At 43.4% G+C, this 23,234-nt stretch overlaps 4 protein-coding genes across 6 annotated transcripts; all 4 read left to right on the forward strand.

Moving 5' to 3' along the window:
- Nucleotides 1-3,134: 3,134 nt before the first annotated feature.
- Nucleotides 3,135-4,118, forward strand: LOC311353884 (olfactory receptor 6N1-like; the record flags this gene model as incomplete). The annotated part of the gene is made up of 1 exon (XM_084473684.1): nt 3,135-4,118. One exon carries the CDS (start codon nt 3,135-3,137, stop codon nt 4,116-4,118), a length of 984 nt encoding a protein of 327 aa, XP_084329810.1.
- A 3,882-nt stretch (nt 4,119-8,000) lies between these two features.
- Nucleotides 8,001-13,768, forward strand: aldocb (aldolase C, fructose-bisphosphate, b). The gene is made up of 9 exons (XM_084474128.1): nt 8,001-8,074; nt 10,620-10,736; nt 10,877-11,088; nt 11,520-11,574; nt 12,052-12,212; nt 12,509-12,592; nt 12,780-12,954; nt 13,070-13,269; nt 13,595-13,768. The coding sequence occupies exons 2-9, from the start codon at nt 10,625-10,627 to the stop codon at nt 13,685-13,687; spliced, it is 1,092 nt and encodes a 363-aa protein (XP_084330254.1). The 5' UTR covers nt 8,001-8,074; nt 10,620-10,624; the 3' UTR covers nt 13,688-13,768.
- A 1,455-nt stretch (nt 13,769-15,223) lies between these two features.
- On the forward strand, nt 15,224-19,873 carry pigs (phosphatidylinositol glycan anchor biosynthesis, class S). The gene is made up of 12 exons (XM_084473912.1): nt 15,224-15,285; nt 15,775-15,914; nt 16,017-16,128; nt 16,222-16,311; nt 16,518-16,609; nt 16,983-17,223; nt 17,548-17,690; nt 17,813-17,927; nt 18,025-18,170; nt 18,432-18,535; nt 18,814-19,024; nt 19,196-19,873. The coding sequence occupies exons 1-12, from the start codon at nt 15,267-15,269 to the stop codon at nt 19,472-19,474; spliced, it is 1,692 nt and encodes a 563-aa protein (XP_084330038.1). The 5' UTR covers nt 15,224-15,266; the 3' UTR covers nt 19,475-19,873.
- A 296-nt stretch (nt 19,874-20,169) lies between these two features.
- Nucleotides 20,170-23,219, forward strand: srsf1b (serine and arginine rich splicing factor 1b). Of its 3 annotated transcripts, none has more exons than XR_014637298.1 (5): nt 20,170-20,561; nt 20,823-21,022; nt 21,106-21,278; nt 21,497-22,219; nt 22,720-23,219. XR_014637298.1 is itself a non-coding variant. In XM_084474573.1 (5 exons), the coding sequence occupies exons 2-5, from the start codon at nt 20,374-20,376 to the stop codon at nt 21,671-21,673; spliced, it is 738 nt and encodes a 245-aa protein (XP_084330699.1). In that variant the 5' UTR covers nt 20,174-20,224; nt 20,346-20,373; the 3' UTR covers nt 21,674-23,219. The 3 variants fall into 3 exon arrangements, 2 of the variants coding, with proteins under 2 accessions (XP_084330698.1, XP_084330699.1); XM_084474573.1 differs by having other exon boundaries at nt 20,174-20,224; nt 20,346-20,561; nt 21,497-23,219; XM_084474572.1 differs by having other exon boundaries at nt 21,497-23,219.
- The last annotated feature ends 15 nt before the right edge of the window (nt 23,220-23,234 follow it).

Below are 23,234 nucleotides of genomic sequence, written 5' to 3' on the forward strand. Positions count from 1 at the left end.
AAAATGAAGACTAATATATGATATACATTGCAAACATGAATTATTGTTATTATTTTAGTTACTATTATTATTCAATTAGGTAATTTAAGTTACATGAGACAGTTTTGGGGGCAGAATCAAGAGAATCAGAAAAGATTGCCATACATATTAGTAGTACAATATTTAGAACATATTCATCTTCCAATATTTCAGAACAACTGACTCCAACTCTCACAGTCGCTTGGGCAACATGCTGGATTTATCTTCTTATCTTTTTCTTATCCTATATTTATCTTATGTTTGGAATTTAATCACAAAACATCTGAGTAAAAGTTTCCAATATCATAAAATATAATAATGTTCATTAAGGACGGTAATGCCGCTTTTCCACCGCCAGTACCAGCTCGACTCGACTCGACTCGCCACGCCTTTTTTGCGTTTCCATTGGCAAAAAAAGTACCTGGTAGGCTACCTAGTACCGGGTACTTTTTTTTAGTACTACCTCCGTCGAGGTAGGTGCGAGAGGAGTAGGTACTTTTGTGTGACGTAAACAGGCTGCTGGTAACTGATTGGCCAGCGGCTGTAAATGGGAATAATCACTCAAAGTTAAGTTGTGTCCGGCGTGGTTGGAGTCCACGAACCCGCTCCCGAGGGGGACACTGATCAGCGTTTCGCCGTGTGTGTCGCTCCTTTCCCGGGGCTAGAGTTAGGCTGCGCGTCGTTATGTGTGTCGGGCGTGGTTGTGTGTGTCCGGCGTGGCTGGAGTCCACGGACCGGCTCCGGAGGATCAGCGTTTCGCTGTTTCGTTTCAGTGTCGTTCCTTTCCTAGGGCTCGAGTTTCGCCTCTATCAACGTTACCGTATGACAACAATAGACGCGCAGTCATTGCGCTTTTTATTTTATTTTATTTCCCATCATAACCTTTCCCGGGAATCAGGAAATAGTCTTGATCAGATTCAGATTTCCCGGGAATCGCGTCTCCCGTGATTAAAACCTAATGACGACCCGCCCATGGTGGAGAGGTTCTTTTCTACGACCCGCCCACATTGAAGAGGTACTTTTTTAGATGGAAACGCAACCAAACCGAGTTGAGTCGAGGCGAGTCGAGTTGGTACTGGCGGTGGAAAAGCGGCACAAGTATTTTGAGTTTGAGTTTGATTGTTTTCATTTCTGTGAGTGACAGAGGACACGTCTTACATCACCCAGGAAGAACTGATGTTGTCCAACACTGCCCTTATGAGGTAGTTCTCCCATAAAGACTCATTCACCAAGAAATATAAATAATGATTTATTACGACATGATAGAAAAAGTCTTTGCATGAGGAGTCTTTGGCGTAAGCCCAGTCATGGATCCTGGTTGGCGTGTGGACTCGACGTGTCCTACCAGGACTGGCAGGGGCGGAGCCTTCCCCTGGACCGTAGACTGGGGCAGACCTGGCGGTGGTGGGGTGGAAGGAGGAGCATCGGAACGAAAATACCTGAGCAGAGGTGTGTTAGACAGCTGTTTAAATGGTAGGAGCAGGCCGGTGATTGGTGAAGCAATTAACCAATGAGGGAGTAGCGCGCCAGAGTCTGAGTCCTCCTGGTAGAACTTGCGCTAAAGCTTACATTTCTCCCTCAATACAGAAAGATGCCGAGATACTAAAAAGTTCCACAATTCCTGAACCACAGAGTCTGTGGTTCAGTTAACAGGAAAACAGGACACCGTGCCCTGAGCCCCAAACAGGACAGCGTGCCCTGATCCCAAACAGGACACAGTGCCCTGAGCCCCAAACAGGACACCGTGCCCTGAGCCCCAAACAGGACACCGTGCCCTGAGCCCCAAACAGGACAGCGTGCCCTGATCCCAAACAGGACACAGTGCCCTGAGCCCCAAACAGGACACCGTGCCCTGAGCCCCAAACAGGACACCATGCCCAACGAGCTCCTCTCAGGCGGGCTCCCGGGACGCCCGTTGATGAGCCCGTTTGGGAAGTCAGCCCAAGGGAATTGGGGGGATAATGACCTTGCTTGCAAACAAACAAAGGTACTGTTAGGGAATTAGGCTAATTGGTATTTATCAACATCGATTAAAATTGGAAAAGAAAAACTAACAGAGAATGTACTGTTACAATACTAACAACTAACCGGTATTGCCCAGAAATGAATCAATGAAAGAGCAAAAACTGGGAGCACTTTTAGGAAACACATTGCATCTGGAATGTGTTTAGGAAATATTGAGTATCAACTTACTTGATTTAGTGGAAACCTTGTCTTTACACATATCAGAAATGTTGTAGAATAAGAGTAGGGTAGGGTAAGCCAACTACAGCAACCAAGCTTGGATATTTAGATTTATTATTATTTATATGGTTTTATTGAGGTTTTAGTTTTATTATAGTTATGGTTACTATTGTGTATTATGAACATCAGTTTGTATATACATATATAATCAGTGTTCTAATGCCTATGAACTTGAACTGAACCTAAATATTTGTATTTTTTGAAAGGTATTGTGTTCACAATAGTTGTTTGTAAATATCGCTAATTAAGATAATTTTGACACATTTGGTTACACAAAGTTGCACATTTTGTATCAGTTTAAGGCTGCCATATGCTTTTGATTTGTTTCTGAGCCGGAATACCATTTACAAAGGTAACCTGAAGCACAATTAAGGTAAGTAGGAAGTGCACAGCATAATTAAACTAATTATCCTTGAAAACTCTAATTAGATACTTGGATTATGAGCAAATAAGCCTCAATGGAATATCTCAGAGTAATTGGTCTTTCTCTCTCCTCTCCCCTTTCCAGTTGTCTAGGCGTTTCCATCGTGCTAAGGGAATGGCACTGTGTCTCTGGGGGGCGCAGAAGGTCTATTTGATCACTGGGTAGGTCAGGGCCAGGTTATTCAGTCACTGCTGCTGAGCATAAGTTCACAATACAAACCGTTCCTCAACATCTACCAGCAGGGTTATAGATGTGCTCACAGGGGCCGTTTGTCTATGTAAAGCATTATTTCACTACTAGGTTGGACTACATTTGGTTGTGTTTGTTAGTGTAGGTGTATTTGAAACACGTCAATTTTAAATCGAATGTGTTACATTTTTCCTTGCCTCTTTCTTTCAGATCGCCATCCATTCTGAAAACCAGCCACCCAGATGCCTGAAGTTCAACTATGGCTTTCTTTGAGAAAGGCCTGAACGTCTCTGCTCTTATCCACCCCCCGGGTTTCTATTTAATCGCATTCGAGAAGTTCACTTCTATCGATCTTTACTTCATCTTTCTGTCTTTCGTTTACATCATCACTGTGCTGTTCAATCTTCTACTGATCTATGTGATTGCTTCCAATCACACTTTACACTCGGCCAAATTCGTGGCGGTTTGCAACCTGGCCGTCATCGACGTGGTGCTGAACTCCTGCACCATCCCCGGGATGATCAAGTCATTCCTGGTCAAAGACAACTTCATCACCTTCGACGTGTGCCTGGTGCAGATGTTCACCTACTACACCTTTGTGTCGCTCGAGTCCTTTGCGTTGGCCATTCTCGCCTACGACCGCTTGATCGCTATCTGCTTCCCTCTGCGCCAGCACTCCATCAACACGCTGCTCAGCATGTCATGCGTGGTGGCTCTCACGTGGTCGTACACGATAGGCTCCGTGCTGTTCGCCATCGTGATCATCAAAAGACTGTCCTTCTGTAACTCCGTCCGAGTGCTGAGCTACTTCTGCGACTACGCACCAGTGTTCAGACTGGCGTGCAACGACAACTCGCTGCACTGGTCCGTGGCAAGTTTCCTCAGCATCACCATCTTGTTGGGCCCGTTCGTCTTCATACTCCTGTCCTATGGCAGCATCCTGATCACCGTGTTCAGGATGCAGTCGGTGGCAAGTCGCGGGAAGGCGCTGACCACGTGCGTGGAACACCTCATACTGGTGGCTGTGTTTTATATTCCTGTTTTAACCATTTTCACCCTCGGCTTCTACTCCAGCCTGATAGATCCGGACCAGCGCGTGTTGTGTCTGTCGCTGTCCTCCTGCATCCCACCGTTCCTCAACCCCATTATTTACTCTTTTAGAACCAAAGAGATCCGTCTCAGGGTGAGGGCACTGTTCGGACGTGTCCCCGTCACATCGTCTGGGACGACTGCAAAGCACTGACTGTCTGTAGCAGTGCTAAATCAATCCATATATGTATATAACTGTTCTATTGCCGACCTCAAACAACCTTTTCTTCCAACATGACTGAATGTCACGTTTGAACAAAAGGTTTTCATGGCCAGTTGATCAGGGGTCATGTTTATTGAATTAGAATTTGTAAATAATATTACATTTGGTGTATTTTAAATCAGATTTCTTAAAAAGTTATTGTTTATGTCCTTTCATTTGTGTATTACTTTACAAAAATTATCTGATCATTTGGTTTTCTTACCCAACTGAAAGCAATTGTTTTATTTATTCATTGTTTTTATTTCATGTAGGTAAATAATGATGGAACTTGATCTACAATCACCCATATTATTAGACTAGTATGTATTCACATTAGTGTCCATCATTTTGGTTAATACAGCATTAAGTCTATAAGTCCTCTGTCTTTCCCTTTCTGTTCACACACAGACAGACAGCATGTTGTTGATATAGCCCTAATTAGCTCAGTTGGTAGTGCGGGATGACTGGTTTTCGTTAGGTGACCAGTTCGCTACCCGCTCAGACCCTAGCCCATTGTCGAGGGTCCTTGAGCATGACTATGAAGGTATTAAAAGTCGGGGCATTAGAACGGTCGGCGTTCTATACGTTATACCTTACGTAAAGCTTTATATATATTATATAATATTAAATTATTATATAATTATTATTATAAAAAAACAGCTTAAACAGCTTACATGTTTTCTGGAACTCATATAGGCCTACTATGTTTACTTGTTGAGAAAACACCGTAATATGTCTCATTTAAACAAAAAGAGTCGAGTATAAAAAATGTGTTAAAAAATAATAAAATCATTATTTTGTTTCATAAATGTGTTTTTCTTCATTGTTTTAATTAGTTGAAGAAAGCAAGAAATGCAGCCTTGATGCATACGATCTATTTATCCACTTGTGAATTGTGCTGCTTTGCAGAGCGGACTAACTAACAACTAAGAAGAATGAGGAAAGGTGTAAAGATGACAACAGAGGCAGTTTTACGTCTCGTGTCGTTTACTTAGAAGCCTGCATAACACCCGCATCCCACGCTTTACCATGCATACAAAAGTATGCGCGCAGGGTTAGGGTTAGTAGTGTGTTACCATGTACTGTGGGTGGGTGTATATGGGATGAGAAAAATGGGGAACAAAAAATGGGTCCTAATTGATTACGTAATAGTATACAATATGTAAGATAATAAGCAAACGTCGCCATGTACTGGCGGCAGAGGAAGGGCACACATCTTTTCAATTAATCAAGAACAGGGTTAGAGATAAGTCACCCACTGCCGCAATCTAGTGGCTGGTTAGGGTTTTTGCTTTACTGCTGCCGCCATCTAGTGGCTTTTTTTGCTTTTTTTTTAATACTTTGCCGCCATCTAGTAGCCTGGATATCCAGAGCCACATCTATAGAAAGCTGTAGGGTCTGGCAACGAGTAATGAAAATGACCCAACTCGAGGGGCGGAACCAAGCGTGCATTTGAAAATATCACTGCACGCAATTGGATAACACTACGACCAATCAGAAGAATACAATCGGTGACGTATCCAGACCATCGAGGCTAACCAATAGATAAGACTTGCCGTATCGGTAAAACCGCAACGCTTTTGGCCCGCCTATATCAGATACACCGATGTGATTGGTTAATGTTCGGATCCAGGGGAATCGGGGAGTGAGTAAACGTATAGAAAGAATTGTAGTTTTAAATTTTAAAGATTGAAGCGCTTATCATTTTTTAGTTGGAATTTAAAGGCTTTTCGTTTTCTACTTTACTTTATGTTTTTTAATTTGATGTTCTTTTAAATTCTTTTTATATTTTCTGAAAAATCTCTTGAACGATTTTGCGTTTCACTTAATATTTTAAAGTTGATGTTCTTTTAAATTCTTTAAGGGTTAGTGTTAGGGTTAGAGTTAGGGTTAGGGTTAGAATAAGGGATAAAAACTCAATTTTGAATCGACTCAATCCGTTATCTCAAGAACTACTGCTCTGAGTGATTTGGGACTATAAACTCGACCCCATTAATATGGGGACGAGCTCTCCAACGGCACCAATCTCGAATTTCTCTTGAGTTTACAGAAAATGGTACAAGCGTCACATTTATTGGTTCGTCCACCAGAACCTGCTATTACACTTAGCATCCACCAGAGCGCGCTATTACACCTAGGATCCACCAAAATGTAAACGCTATTATATAAATTTGGGGACACAAACAGAACATTAGAGGGATTATTCAAGGAATATTTCAGAGGTTATTCAGGAATTATCTAGGGATTATTCATGGTTTATTCAGGAGTTATTCAGGTCTTATTCAGAGGTTTTTCATGTATTTTTCAGGGATATTCAGGAGTTATTCAGGTCTTATTCAGAGGTTTTTCAGGAGTTACTCAGGGATTTTCGGGGGTTATTCAAGAGTTATTCTGAAGTTATTTAGGGGTGATCAGTGTTAATTCTCTGCTCTCCAGGTGTTCCTAGAGCTGAGAGAGAGACCAGACCACGCTCGGCGAGGACTCACCTTATCCTTGCAGCCGTTCAGGGGCTTCGCCTACGACTCTCGGCTCAGCCCAGCCGAGACCCCCGTTGCACACATGAGCTCACACAGACCCTTCCCCCCTCTGCCCTACCTGGCCCAGGGCAGCCCCTCGATGACATCACACAGAGCGACCCCACCTGCGTCCTACCTGGCCCGGCAAGCCTGCGCCTGCGTCAGTGGAAACTGTCTCTAGGTGGGAGGTGTTTGTGTGAAGAGACTTCTGGATTAGTAGTAGTATTACTATGATTAGGCTACTTATTTGAACACACCCTGAGGTAAACTGTGCAAAGCGTTGTGGGGGAGCTTCCGGCAACCAATCGGGTCAGGTTAAATGACCTTGACTTTCATTATTTTGTTGTAACTGTTGGGTATCATGCACACATTCCAAAAATAATTTGCCTTCATGTGATGAATACGCAACACTTGATCACATTGATTTACTTAATGTGTCTGATATTTTCCTAGAAGAATATATTTGTTACAAGGCCAATATATTCTTCGATTTATTTTTGACAGAAAATCACAGGAAAGTAATCTCCATCCTATGGTTGATCAGATATTAAGTTTCTATAGACCTTGAGTTCTCTGTCTGTTTATTATGGAGGTCAGTCTCAAACAATATGAGCAGCACAGTGTGATCATGTTCATATTCTAGGGGTGGACAACACCCCTAGAACTAAACATATATGCAATATTTTTAAAAAGGTGATTGTTTGTCCACTTCAAACTACCAGTGTATTCCAACTTATCTTTGCGTTAATTGTGATTTAAGCCTAGCAATGACCATGACTATGACAAGTATTGAAACATCAGAATTGTTTACCGGATGCATACCGGACACACACACACACACACACACACTCTCTCTCTCTCTCTCTCTCTCTCTCTCTCTCTCTCTCTCTCTCTCTCTCTCTCTCTCTCTCTCTCTGTGAGAGAGAGAGATATTACTCAACGTAAATAGTTTCTAATAAAATCTAGATGGATATAATCCCTGTGTGGTATGACATTACAGTAAGCCTACTAATCATTGTCATTATGTATAATGATATATAAATACATCACAATTATATAATGACAGTTTATGTATTAAACACATTTTGCAACATTCGACAAGCACTTCTATCCACCAATTTGTATTAACTTTGCTTTTTCCCCCAACATTCTTCCTCTAGTATTGAACATTGCAGCGTCATACTGCATTGTTGTTTGAGTCATGGTCGTGGCTCGTGCGCAGGCGTAATGAGAATGCCGCGTCATATGATGTAGGGCTGCTAGGCTCCGCCCAGCGCAAGGGTTTCGTAAAGAGTCACGTTGCGTTGCGGGGTTGAAACAGCAGACAGCCAGACGCACTCCATCCCTGCATCACCAGCACACCTGAGTCGTTCCTCTCGTATCCACCATCAGGTAAGAAGGACTATAGCCGCCTAGTTTACAATGCGCTATAAGATAACTGGCAACACAATGGTTGTGTTGTGGATGCCCCCTGTTAAATAAACGTATAAACTAAACTAAACTATAGGAAAAACAAATACATATTTCATCATAATTAGGTAGCTTGGTGATGCAGCAATATATCTCTGTGGCCATTTTTTTTAAGTTCGTTCTAAACTATTTTAAACTAATCGCTTATTTATTTAAATAACGGGAATCATCTGCTCTGCGACGCATGTCATTTTGCTTCATACAACAGAGACGACGGGCGAAACGACAAGGGTCAGGCGTGTTGTTTATATTAGTTGGCTGCTTCATTAGCCATTTGTATTAGCTTACGTTTACTTACTTAGTTATATATTCGTAAACATGAACATTTTCCTAAATGTGCGCTGGGAGGCCGGTGTCACTTGGGGGTAGTGGTGGTGTGTAACTGGGAGGTGGGTGGGGCTTTCTGGCTGCGCAAGGGCACGTAGACCATTTCTGGTGGCACGACTGGTCTTGGCTTCAAATTCCATTACATAATATTCTTCAAAAGGGGTTGCTTTGCTTGGCAATATCACAACACAAATGATATGTTGCTCGATATGTTGGCAAGTATGCACACGTTGAAAACGTGAAGTAAACAAGTGTAACCTCTAGGTGCAGGATTGTAGATTACAAACAGGCAGGTGATCCTCTTAGTCCTGCTGGATCTAAGTGTTCCATATATAAACTGCACCATCCACGGCACGCCCATGCGTGATGGGACACTCAATATCTACCAATATCTACTCAATATATACACACACACACACACACACACACACACACACACACACACACGTCATCTCTACCGTCATATTAAAAAAGTCACCATCACCAATAATAAAACAAAAAACAATTGTAGACATTCATGTCAGAAGAAACTTATTTTTAAAAAGCCAATTGTGTGTAATTAATTTTATGTCATACAATTATTCACATGTGGGCTAAAATAAAGGATAGGGTAACATGAGAATGTATGATGATAATGCACAATCAGCAGGATGCTGGTTTATCCAACCACAGCTTCCGGAGGATAAAAGCTCTTCAAACTAAAGGATTATGGCAACAATTCACAGAAGATATATTCCACATTCCACACATTACGCCCACCACAATGCAGACAACTTTAGCAAGAGTGATTCGTAATAGAGGAACACAGCAGGTCCAATAATGGTACTGATAATAATGCTTGGAGTCAGATGTATATATCTGGACTTCCATAAATAAAAGTGCTAAAAATAAATGAGAATCAGGGTTCAAAGGGCCAAGGGATCCACATTGGGAATATGGTACAAAACAATGTTAAACTGACCCACAAACCACAGTGCCAGGGGAGCAGCTTGTGAACTGAATGTAAATGAACAGGCTGGCTAGAGGCCATGTCTCTCATTGTTTGATGTAATGAAGACTGGCAGCCCGGTTCATATGAAGGCGATTGCATAATCTCTCTTGTCTCCCTCTCTCTTTCTCTCACACTCTCCCTCTGTGTCTCTTTGCTAATCTTGATTCTATTATAAATCGTTTAAATTTCACAGATCAATGATTACACAAATGATCAATCTTTTTCTCTCTTGTCTTGTCTCTCTTGTGAGTAAAATCTGTCTCTCTCGCGCTCCGTGGTTTTCTCTCGCTCTGTTTCTCTCCCCCTTTCGTGTTGTCCCTCTGTCTTGTTCTTTATCTGTCTCTCTGTGTGTCTCTAATCGCTGTAGCTACACAGTCAATGTGTATGGCATTACGTAACTGATTATTAACGGTTGAGCGAGGGAGAGGAAGCCCATTGGCTATCGGCTGCGTGTTAGGACCTAGGCTACTGGGATGTCTTCTGGAGACTCATGAGATGTTCAGAGAAACAATACAAATACATGTTAATATTCAGACGTACTGTACATTCATATTTCTTTGCCACAGACATAAATGCAAATTGAAAACAAAGTTGGAAAGAAGAAAATGTGTACAAAAAAATACATAGAAATAAAAACAGGAAACATAAATCAAGAAAATAATCCATCTCCCAGTCGAGAATAATAAACACACAAATAAGATGATGATGAATGTAGATCCGGTGTCTCTAATAACATGATGGAATTTAATCTGACAAAGTCTGGAGAGGGGGTTGTATTACAACATAATAATGAATCAGCAGTGCTTGGGAATTAACAAGTCCTCCATTTTGTGGCGGTTTGATTTCAAGTCATCTCAAGTCACAGAAAAACATCCCCCAACAACAACAGATTAACCAGTGACTAGAATTGATCAATTCATCAACCAGTAGAGGTTAATCAGTAAAGACTAGGTTAACCAGTAGAGGTTAATCAGTATAGTGGTTAAACGGTAACTGTATAGTAGAGACCTTAAACCAGACGGTTTACGGCTAGAGGTTAACCATGAACTATCGGATAAGAGAGGTTACCCAGGAGAGGGTAACCAGTAACTAGAGGTGAACTAGTACCCTCTAGTATAAGCTCTGCATCCCCTGTGTTTGTGTCCTTAGCCAAGATGACTCACCAGTTCCCCGCCCTGACCCCGGAGCAGAAGAAGGAGCTCCAGGAGATCGCAGAGAGGATCGTCGCCCCGGGCAAAGGCATCCTGGCAGCCGATGAATCCACCGGTACTTTCACCCTCTCTCTCTCGCTCTCTCTCTCTCTCTCTCTCTCTCTCTCTCTCTCTCTCTCTCTCTCTCTCTGTCTGTCTGTCTCTCGCGTCCTAGCACCACCACCATAAAGCGGTGTGCCGTGTGTCTGTCCACAGGGAGCATGGCCAAGCGCTTCACCCCCATCGGCGTGGAAAACACTGAGGAAAACCGCCGGCGCTACCGCCAGCTCCTCTTCACGGCAGACGAGCGCATCGACAGCTGCATTGGCGGCGTGATCTTCTTCCACGAGACCCTGTACCAGAGCAGCGACGACGGCACCGTCTTCTCCAAGCTGATCCAGGACCGAGGCCTTGTCGTGGGCATTAAGGTACACCTGGGCCCTGGCTGTAGAGGCTCTCTCAAAAGCCTGGGGGCTCACTCTCTTATCTCACTCTTTCACTCACTTTTTCTCATGCAGAAAGGAAGAGAGTTAGTAGTACACTCCATGCAGGTCTCTCTTACTTAGCTGACTTTAGCTTGTTTATGAATATACACAGCACACACGCAAATGAACAAATGAACACAGCATGGAGAACTGCAGAATTAGGCCGGGATCTCGTAAATACGGGAAGGTCACATGAAGGAGAAAGCTGCGGTGTTGATTTATGGTACTTGAAAAAAACAACGTGTTACCATGATAAAGTATATTCACTGTATTAACTCCCACCAGTCTGCGTATTCACGTGAAGAGGCGTCATAAAAACATCTCTTGACTAAGAAGGTAGTATTTATGGGTAACCTTTGCTTATCTTTCCGCAGGTGGACAAAGGTGTTGTGCCCCTTGCGGGGACTGATGGCGAGACCACCACACAAGGTAACCCCAGGACCACCAAACACTAGGGGTGTAACGATACACTCATTCGTACCAAAAAATGTTGGTACGGGTCTAACGGTTCGATGCACGTTTCATTTCGGTATGTACCGAAGTTTTTATTGATTATCACACACTCTGTGACTGTCTTGTCTTGACCTGATGTTTTGTGTTGAGGACCACAATGGAAATAAGTCCTGGACTTAATTGTGTTTTTATCCTAAATTGTATTTGATGTCTTTTCATTTGTGTAAGGCATTTGTTTGATACAATTTAATAAATCAAATCAAAATTAAATCAAATCTAAAAAAATTGTTTAATAAAAAAAACTGCTGTACCGAAAAACATACCGAACCATGACTTAAAAACCGAGCTATGTACCGAATCGTGACTTTAGTGTATCATTACACCCCTACCAAACACACTCCGAGTCACACACACATCCATAAGACGATGTCTGACCTGCTTACCTCCCTCCAGGTCTGGACGGGCTGTCTGAGCGCTGTGCCCAGTACAAGAAGGACGGCGCTGACTTTGCCAAGTGGCGGTGTGTGCTGAAGATCACAGAGAACACGCCCTCTGAGCTGGCCATCATGGAGAACGCCAATGTCCTAGCACGCTATGCTAGCATCTGCCAGCAGGTGGGTTTTGGTGGCTTTGTATCTTGTTTAATAGAACATATCCTGCTAGCTTGATATGGTGCTAGTTTGCTAGTGTAGTCTTTCTGACGTAGAATCGTCCCAGCATGGTATCTTGTTGCTTTGCAATTTTGGGATCTTTTTAGCTTGGTATCTTGCTAGCTTGGAGTAATTCAACTCTTGCTATTTTATCCTCAAATCAAAGTATACTGTTCACTTGTCTTTATATCTCGATATATTGGTATATTGTATGCTGTTATCTAATGGCATGGGTTGTGAACTGGCTCCTTGGCTTTTAGAACGGGATTGTTCCTATTGTGGAGCCTGAGATCCTTCCCGACGGAGACCATGACCTGAAACGCTGCCAGTACATCAGTGAGAAGGTGAGCTTTATCACAAACCTTTTGTTTTGTATATTCATTTGGATATTAACACTGTGACAATTTGTATAATAGCTATAATTTCAGTGATCATTTTGGCCATTTAAGGCACATTTGATTTTATTTAGTAAATGGAGAATCATCTCCACATGTCTATGTTTCCAAATGTCCTCCTCCTCTGGTCCGCCAGGTGCTTGCGGCCGTCTACAAAGCCCTGTCAGACCACCATGTGTACCTGGAGGGAACACTGCTGAAGCCCAACATGGTCACAGCTGGACACTCCTGCCCCCACAAGTACAGCAACGAGGAGATCGCCATGGCAACCGTCACAGCCCTGAGACGCACGGTGCCCCCTGCCGTCACCGGTGAGTCATTGTGCCTCGTTCCTTCAGTTAAAGAGGAGACGAGGGCAGGCTTATTTCGCAGTTCTAACTGTGTGTGTGTGTGTGTGTGTGTGGCGGATGATGTCTCTTTCCCAAGGTGTGACCTTCTTATCTGGCGGCCAGTCAGAGGAGGACGCCAGCATTAACCTCAACGCCATCAATACCTGCCCCCTGGCCAAGCCCTGGGCTCTGACCTTCTCCTACGGCCGCGCCCTGCAGGCCTCTGCCCTCAACGCCTGGAAAGGAGAGCTGGACAATGAGAAGGCAGCCACCGAAGAGTTCATCAAACGGGCCGAGGTGCGAGTGAAATCTCATCCGTTGTTTGAGTGTGACGTGATTTAAAAGACGACAATCACCTTAATGTTTTCTTTAGATGGGATTTCATCAACAAGTCTGTAAATGTATAAATAACAACACAGTTGGCGTTAACAAAGCAATAGGTACCCCCACTATTGTATATACTATTCTCATTTTCTACATTTTCTAATATCCCATAATAATAACATCCTATCCTACTTTGGATTTCCCTCATTATGGATTAAAATCAGCTCATTCAGCTTGTCTTTAAAAAGGTCAAACGTTTTTTCACTGTTGTTTCCATGTTTCTCTCTGTGTCCTCCAGGCAAACAGCCTGGCTGCACAGGGCAAGTACGAGTCCTCTGGCAGTGGCAGCGCAGCCGGGCAGTCCCTCTATGTAGCCAATCACGCCTACTAAGCCAGCCCGAAGGACTTCCACATGCTGCTGCGGCCACACTTATAGTCCTACTATCTGCTCCGCTTTCCCTCTTCACCCCCAACTCCCCCCTCTCTATAACCAGCCTGCTCTGTCTACTGTACTTTAGAGTCAAATACCATTGTTAGACGTGTGATCTTAACACATAATGTGAAACAACAATGGTGGTACATACCAAATGAACAGCAAGGAGAAGAGGCTGTGTTTTCTGTTACTCTGAGGACACAAGAGATCCTGGTGGCAATTGTAAAAGTGATAATATTTAATGTGAGCAGTTATTGGGTTTTTAAAAGTCAAAGGGGATTGAGCATGTTGGGAATGGTTGATTTTGCTTTGGTAAAGAAACTGAAACCGAGCACATACTGTAGGTATCGTTACCTTTCTCGTGGACCATTATAGATGACGATTGTGTCGATGCAGGTGGTATATCATCTAGGTGTTTTGCCAAGTAGGAGAATGCCGTTGTGGTTTATCTTACACGTGACACTAACACACCTGTCTTGCAGTGGAGCCAGTGGATTGGTTACCAAAGTCAAGTTAGAGACCGGACCAGATTTTAAGAACAGCTAATGAGATTAACTGCAAATAGTTGCTGATTTACCTTATTTATTAGAGTGTCTGAGTAAGATTACTTGAGTGACACACACACAGTGTAGGTTTAACTAGAGACAGCTGTAGCTCCAGCAGCAACAACTTCACGTCAAAATGCTCAATCATTCATCTTAACGTTTGTTTGTCTAATCCTTAAAATGCTTAATAAAGAACTGTATTGTGTGTCTGTTCTAAATGTAACAAGAGATATACATTATCTAACCACTACCAATCCATATGTTCAGTTGTGAAGCTATCAATATTCTGTGGTGCTGGTGTTTTAGTCCACTATTGACCCTTCACTGGATGAGGAGACGGCTGCTGCTGCTCTCTTCACCTGTCACCTGTCACCTTGGTAGTCTGTCACGCGGGGTCGGGGGGAAACAGTCACTGCCGTGTTGGAATGTTCTATCGTTTGTGTTGATATTGTTCTTTGAGCACTTGTTGTGTGAAGTAGTGGAGAAGAAATTAAATAAAATACAAATAACAACACATGTGCAGTCGTTCTGTCTTTCTTAATGGGCATTTTTATTCAAATATTTATTTGCTTGTATCAATATCTACAATATCGATTATGTTAATATTCTTCAAACCATTAATTGTAGATCTCATTTGTAGTTATTTAGATTGGGCTAGGAGTGCCACAGCTCGTCCGCTGGATGGCGCTGTTCGCTCAGCAATATGACGTATATCCGGGAAAACGGGTGCGTTCGATTTTCTGTATGTTACGCCATAGTCTATGCGTGAAACCTGAACATCACATTTAGTTCTTCATAAAGCTAATTCAGCGCCCACCTACGAAAAAAAAAATCATGATATTATATTTTACTTTTGTATAGCCTATTTTGAATAAGAGCTTTTTAACAAGATCCAACATCCATTCTAACAACTCTATACTCCTTATAGATCACGTGAGGTTCTTTTCCCGGCTTGACTCTAAACCAACGCACCTCTCTACCGCACTGACAGAATGGCTACCACGGAAGTGGGTGAGTGAAATCACAATTGCTTATTGCTTTTATTTATGTTTTGCATACTTATATGATATATATCCACAAGGATATTGTAGTACGCTCGCAGATCTTGGACTTGCTCTGAAATAGTTTTGCGGGGGGATGGGTTAGTCAATTGTTTTGTCTTAGTTAACCATATTTACACCTGCCATTCCCAAAGCTGCAGATTTATACATGGCATATTTGGACCCGTGCATTAAATATAAAATAACGCATTTGCGTCTATTTTATCGAGTTCATACACTGTCGTACTTTTTAAGGTGTTGTATTGCACAAGTTGGTTGTATTCAAAATAAATGCATCGGGGACGATATTTCTATTGCTACCCTCTTTATTCATGAAATTCAGAAAACTACATATGATTACATCTATTTAGTTTAAAATACATGGTACAGGGTGTAATGGTAAATAAATCTGGTTGCTTGTAATCTATCTATCTATCTATCCATCCATCTATCTAAACAGAGCGCAAACGAGGCCAGCTTGCTGCTCTGGCTATAGCAGTGGTGGTGGTCATGGTAGGGGTCCCGTTATGGTGGCGCACCACAGAAACATACAGAGCCTGGCTTCCTGTCAACCAGATCAATGAGTTGGCTAAGCTCCAGGTTTGTCCGTGTTACCGATCAATGAAGGACACGTTATGTTCATCTGTCGTTCAACGTCTGCATGCATTGACTATTCTCATCTCGTTGGTAATGGTTCCACAGCTGCAGCTGTGTGTTGACGTGGAGGTCGTGTTCTCTCGTGGGACGCTGACACTGGAGCAGCAGAAGAAGGTTCCGTTTACACAGACGAAGGAGGAGGCCCACAAAGTGGAAGGTGGTGACGGCATTCATCTGTTTGCCATTACTGTAAGCTAGCATGCTCCTCTCTTTTCAGTGTACTAATATTCTGCATCTTCTCACGTTACAGACGACACAACCTTGCGGTACCGTTATGAGTCAAAGTATCGTACAGCTAACATCATGGAGGAAGATGCCCTAAAGCAGCCCACTGCTGCAGGTAAGCGTTACTCTTCTGCCTAGAGCACAAGTTCACACTAGCTGTGTGACATTTGTATGCTCACACGAAAATCATCCATGTAATGGATGACAATACATGCTTACCAAGTGTGTTAGGGTACCAAGCAGGATGTTACTTAAGAATTCCGAATGAGATCCCAACGAGACCACTCGGGTGATGATACCCTCTCTGTTCTCCACACGCAGAGGCCGATCTCTCTCTCCATACTCTCAGTGCCAGTCCTTGTGGTTCGGTTGTGGTTTACATCATTCCAGAAACATCTGTTCTTCTGCCTCAGGTACCAATAACCTCTGCTCTTTCTTTTCACATGCACATTCAATACCCGATTTCTCAACCAAAAGGAAAATATATTAATAATCTATATTACATCTACATTTTGCTGACGCTTTTATCCAAAGCGACTTACAACCATTCATTCACACATGCACACACCGACAGAGGTGTCAACCACATAGGGCAACAGCCAGCTCGTCAAGAGCAGTAAAGTTTAGGAGTCTCGCTCAGGGACACCTCGACACTCAGCTAGGAGGAGCCAGGGATCGAACTAGCAACCTTCCGTTTACCATTCAACCCGCTCTACCTCCTGAGCTACTGCCACCCTGACTGCTGAATAATACATTTACATTTACCCCCCCCCCCCCCCCCCCCAGGGCGTGGACGTGTACATCGGCCATCGAAGGACCGCCGTGCTGCGCATGGGCGCTCCAATGAGGGTGGGTAAGAACCACAAGCAGCTGCTGGCACACCTGGAGCCACGCATCGCACAGGTGGTGCAGGTGATGTCGTTCAGTCACACCGACATCACGGCCGCTCTCAGTGACCGGGTGCGCCTCAGCCCTGGGAGCAAGGAGAGCTTAGCTGACAGCATGAGGTCCTTCAAGTCCAGCCCTGGTAAGATATTATACAGTCCTATTGGTGTTGTATAGGGAGGCTAGGTAGATTACTGGTGTCTCAGTAGTTATTGAGATGCTTTGTATCAAGATATATTAGATTAAAGTGTTTGTTATGACCAAATAGTAAATGGCATTGTCATTATTGTCTATGAAAGAGAGGTAGCTGCACACTCAGAGTTGCAATTATCAAAGATCTTTTTTAATTAATAGATCATGGTGATAACTTCATCAGATCACATAGTCATGTCATTATTGTCCACATTGAGTATTCGTGGAGTAGAAGCTAAATCTATTCTTCATTTTTGTTCATGAAATGCTTTAGGTTATGAGATAACGTTCAGCCTGCTGAATCCAGACCCAAAGTCCCATCGCCTAGCCTGGGACATTGAGGGTGCTGTACAAAGCTACATCCAGCCTCTGCTCACTAAACTGGCCCCTCTTGCTAACTTCAGCATCGACTCACAGGTGTGTGGGCATGCCTTTCTGTGTGTATGCGTCTGTGTTCTAAACAAGTGTGCAGGTCAATTAGTCCTGATAATTTAAAAGACACACAGGTGTGACGTGCCCCCCACTCTTTGTTCTTCTAGATTTTGTACTACGCCATGCTAGGTGTCAACCCTCGGTTTGACAGCAGCCTGGAGGCCTACACGCTGAATGCAGACAGCCTTGCACATGTCATAAACCCTGTGGAGGCTAGGCTTGGTAAGACTCATTCTCTCTGAAGGACACAAGAACATTGGATCTCCAAAATGGCTTTGGGAGGCCTCCAATCCTTCAATATTTCTGTGTGTTCCTCCAGGCTCTAATGCTGCATCTTCAAACCCAGTACTGAACTTCCTGCTTTATGTCCCTGATGCCCACCACTCCCCACTCTTCATCCACGACCACAAAAAACGCCCAGTGGCCTCCAACGCTTTCCACTCACCTCGCTGGGGAGGTATTATGGTAATGACTTTTCAAATACACTGCAAACATCGTACCCATCCTATCCAAACCTATGAGCAATATTTCTGTTTGTGTTAAGATTGTGTGTTTTTTTGATTTTGGATTTTTTTTGATTGATCGAAAATATCCTTAATATAATTATTAAGCAAGGGGACATTGTGGGAACATTCACTAATCAAGTGTTGGGAATTAAAACAATGGGATGAAAGCGTTTACTCTTTGTTGTATGTGCTGACCTCAGGCTTCGACTTTGTCTTACAGGTGTACAATGTAAATGACTTGTATGGAAGCAGGGAGCCTCCACTCCCGGTGAACATCAACATTAACATGGAGAAAGTCATGGGGGTGTTCCTCGCACAACTTCGGTAGGGAAATTGATACGATGGATATGTAGAACTCTCGTAACCCTCTGTTACATCCCAGCCGCACCCCCACACATGTGTATCCTAACCCTTATGCACAAATCCCCACACGCGTGTATCCTAACCCTTATGCACAAATCCCCACACGCGTGTATCCTAACCCTTATGCACAAATCCCCACACGCGTGTATCCTAACCCTTGTGCACAAATCCCTAACCCTTATGCACAAATCCCCACACGCGTGTATCCTAACCCTTGTGCGCACCTGTATTTATATTAGACTGATGTTGGGAGTGCCGTCGTCTTCTGCGCCCCCTGGCTTCCTGGTGGAGCCGTGTGGCGGCGCGGGACTGGCCGACTGGGAGCTGGATCGGCTCATGTGGAGCAGGACGGTCGAGAACGTTGCCACGGCAACCACAACCATCACGTCGCTGGCCCAGCTCCTCGACCAGATAGGCAACATCGTTATCAACGACAACATCGCTTCGCAGGTGATATGATAAAAGCTTTGTTCTTTTCATTTGCTGGATCAGTCAAGGGATTTTATTGTATCAATTAAAACATAGGTGATTCTTGCACATATGCTTGCATATAATTGTTTTATACTATGTTTATCAATATATTCTGTATATGTTATTATCTAATATTTTGTTGTGTGTCAGGTGTCTAGCACCGTCACCTCTCTACAGCTGGCTGTGGCGGAGCTGGAGGCTGGGAACCTGGGCTTCGCTCTGCAGTACAGTAAAGAAGCCATCTTGGCCTCAGAGAGAGCCTTCTTCGACCCCTCCCTCCTTCACCTCCTCTACTTTCCAGACGACCAGAAGTTTGCCATATATATCCCACTCTTCCTGCCCATGTGTGTTCCTATATTATTGTCACTGATCAAGATTGCATCTGAGGCCAGACAGAGACGCAAGTTGAAGCAGAGCAAGAAGGACTAAAAGGGACTCGAGCTGTGTGAAGGACTTATAACTACAGTCTGAAGAACAGAGTTTTCTGACTGGTCTTTGTATTTAAAACTTTTTTAACGGGATCAGTCTTGGGATGGAAAGATCACTAAACTGTTGAGCCACTTTCAGCATGGATTGTATTATGTTTCTGTTTATAAGGGAGTGGTTATTTTTATTTATTTTATTGTTTGCAAGAATGAGCGCAAATAGCCTATGGCTGACACTGACTTAAGCATGAATTATTTTTTTCTAAATGCAAAGTTTTTATATATTTGAAATTTCAATTGATTCTAAGTAAAACAATTAAATATCAAACTTTTAATTTAGTCACGTATTTTAAGCTGCTGTGTTTATGTGTTAATATTAAACTTGCATACATACAGATTTAAATGCTTGGGAAGCGCTGCTTTGTACTCAAAATGCTGTCACTGCATTACTAACATGCATCTTTCTAAATTGAGTAAACATACCCCATCTTTGCCTCAAATGTATCTCAGAAAGCGTGAGTTTTCATAATGGATTTTAAGCAAAAAAATTCCATTGTGAACCAAGTCCACTCTATCATAATTAGACAATCGGAGATTTAAATTCTGAATTCTGAATCGGCAGGCGGGAAGACTGCTATAAGGTTGGTGACGTAGACGCTCAAGCATTCATCTGATTGGTTGAAGCTTAAAGCTAAGGAACTTGCTAAGCTAACCTGAAGGTAGCTATTTTGAAGCGGTCTCGACCAACCACGAAGTAAGCAATTTGTAACGAACACCCGTCTTTAAATGTAGATACAATTTAACGACAGATAATTCAAAGTTTGTTATTAAGGGTTTGACTCCGATCCACAGTAAGTTCACCTTTTACGCTTTAGCTAACTTAGCGCAGTCCGGATCAACGGCATGGCTGAAGTAGTTCGGGGACCAGCAGGAAACAACGATTGTCGGATTTATGTCGGGAATCTCCCTCCCGATATCCGTACTAAAGACGTTGAAGATGTCTTTTACAAATATGGAAGTATCCGAGATATCGATCTGAAGAACAGAAGAGGCGGACCCCCGTTTGCCTTTGTGGAATTCGAGGACTCCAGGTGAACTGCAACTAACGTGCTACCAAACGATATATCTGTGTTAAACAAAACTGGACTCACTAATTGGGCCTATAATAATGGATGCTCATTATGAACGGTCTGTGGCAACATTTTCTGTGGATTTGGTTTAAAATGGGGTGGCTAACGTTTTTATTGTGATCAATTCTCCCAGTGATTTCTACGTGAAAATAAAAAATACCAATGGGGCGGACCAATTGCTGAATGACTGAACAACAAAGATTCATCCGTTTCCTTTCCCAGGGATGCAGAGGATGCGGTCCATGGACGTGATGGTTACGACTACGATGGCTATCGTCTCCGTGTCGAGTTTCCAAGAAGCAGCCGGGGGGGCAACAGAGGAGGAGGAGGAGGTGGTGGTGGTGGCGGGGGATCACTGGGAACAGCAAGGGGGAGATATGGTCCCCCCTCACGACGTTCAGAGTACAGAGTAATTGTGTCAGGTGAGTGTCTCTGAACCAGTATTCCTCCGTAGGATTTTTCTATCAGAATAATGTTTTTTAAAGCCAGCTTGCTTTCTTTCCAGGTCTACCCCCCAGTGGAAGCTGGCAAGATCTGAAAGATCACATGAGGGAGGCAGGTGATGTATGTTATGCCGATGTGTTACGCGATGGTACCGGCGTGGTGGAGTTTGTACGGAAAGAAGACATGAGCTATGCCGTCCGCAAGCTTGATAACACAAAGTTTCGTTCACATGAGGTAGGTTGGGGCTGTGGCTTAACTTTAACTCAACAAGCAATAGATCTGGAACTAGGCTGTGTTTTGGAGATGAAACGGAAAGTCCTTAAAAGATTGGAAGGTGTCCCTTTTGAGGGAGGAAGGTGCTAATGATTATCATTATTGGTTATGAACATCAGCCCCTATGTTCTGTATGTGCTTATCTATTGTAATGCGTCTGTTCGGTTGGGACTGTGTAGGGAGAGACGGCATACATCCGTGTGAAGGTGGACGGCCCCCGGAGCCCCAGCTATGGCGGCTCGCGCTCTCGCAGCAACAGCCGCAGCCGGAGCAACAGCGGATCACGCCGCTACTCTCCACGCCGCGGACGGGAGTCTCCGCGTTACTCCCCTCGTCGTTCTCGCTCTCGCTCCTAGACCGGCGAGACATGGGGAAATCACGACAATGACCCCCCCCCCCCCCCCCCCACACCTCATTGACCATCTGCTGTTGAACCTTCGTGTGTGTGTGTGTGTGTGTGTGTGTGTGTGTGTGTGTGTGTGTGTGTGTGTGTGTGTGTGTGTGTGTGTGTGTGTGTGTGTGTGTTCTCTCTCTCTTACCTTCCCTCTCCTGACTAACATCTCACCAGTGTGCATAGCTCTAGTAGTCTAACTTGTCTCTCCCCTTTCATACTGACCTTTTCAGTACCAAATCCACCAGCTGATTGTAATGTTACCCTGCTGGTCTTTTTGACTTCACCAGATGTTTTCAAATTTCCATTTTGAAGAGGGTTGCTCCGCTTTGTTAACGCTTTGTTTATATCGTTGTTTTTTTTTATCTTGGCCATGCATTTTAGTGTTTATGAACTGCTGTACTTTGACTCTGTCATGTGTATCTCTCTGTAGAGTTCAGTGGAGCAGGATAGCATGGGGAACAGGAATTAGGATTAACAGGAGGAGGAGGAATCAAAAAACGAACCAATGGTATGACACCTGTGGCCTCCGAAGGCTAGCCGAAGATATTTTCTACAGCTTTCCTTTTTATTTACTTTTATTTTTGACCCACAAAGTCTGCAAAAGCGTTATGTTGTGGTGGCTATAGTTACTTCTGCATGCTTCATGTTTAATTGTTGAATATATGAACTATGCCCACCAGGATATGTGACTAGTACCCAATGCTTCTGCACACAAGTCCTGCATCCAAACACCCAGAATGCATTACTCTGTTTTGCCAGGGTGGTGTAATCAAACTCAGTTCTAAATATCGTTGTTCGAATACCATTTGGTCCGTGGTTTTCTTACTTGTTTTGCTAATGGTTAAGTAGCAGCTGTCTATGTGGCATCATTAGTAGATATATTTTAATAAATCATTCTTAGTTTATCCCTCCCCCTACTTTAGTAAAATGATAGAATTTATTTTTGAATGTCTTTAGTGTGGTGTGACTCTAACTGGCCTCCTTCTCTTTGGTTCTGCTGGTATAAAGGTTCGGACGGGGCTCAGTGCTTTCCACTCTGGAGCCGGATCAGGATTCAGGATCAGATCAGGATTAGGATTAGGCTTCAGGATGGATACATGGAGCATTTTACTGGGAGAAGATCCCGACCCATGGCCCGAGCCAACCGGAGTTATAATAGCAAAGGATCTTTTCTCTAATTGGCCTTTTAAAAATAACCCCCCCAAAAAATCTTGTTTTTGCGTGTGTCTGGGACATCAGCGACCCAATCACAGAAGTCTTCCAGATGAGGCAATTTTTTTTTTTTCCTGATCCGTTTTTAAAATGAAAGAGGGAGAGAATGTGGAGCATGGCTGGGATCATAACCAGGAAGCAGGCTGGACCCACGCACATAAGGAAAGCGGTAAATAGAGTGGGTTATCAAAGGGAGGGGGGGGCTGTCATTGATGTGGTTTGCCATCTTTTTTATTCTTTCCAAAGCAGGTTTGTGCTGTGGAGAAGTTATGTTCTGATGATCGTTCAAATCTTAATCTCAAATAAAAGTT

Source organism: Micromesistius poutassou (assembly GCF_964030765.1).
Source record: "Micromesistius poutassou genome assembly, chromosome: 10".
Classification (NCBI taxonomy): domain Eukaryota; kingdom Metazoa; phylum Chordata; class Actinopteri; order Gadiformes; family Gadidae; genus Micromesistius; species Micromesistius poutassou.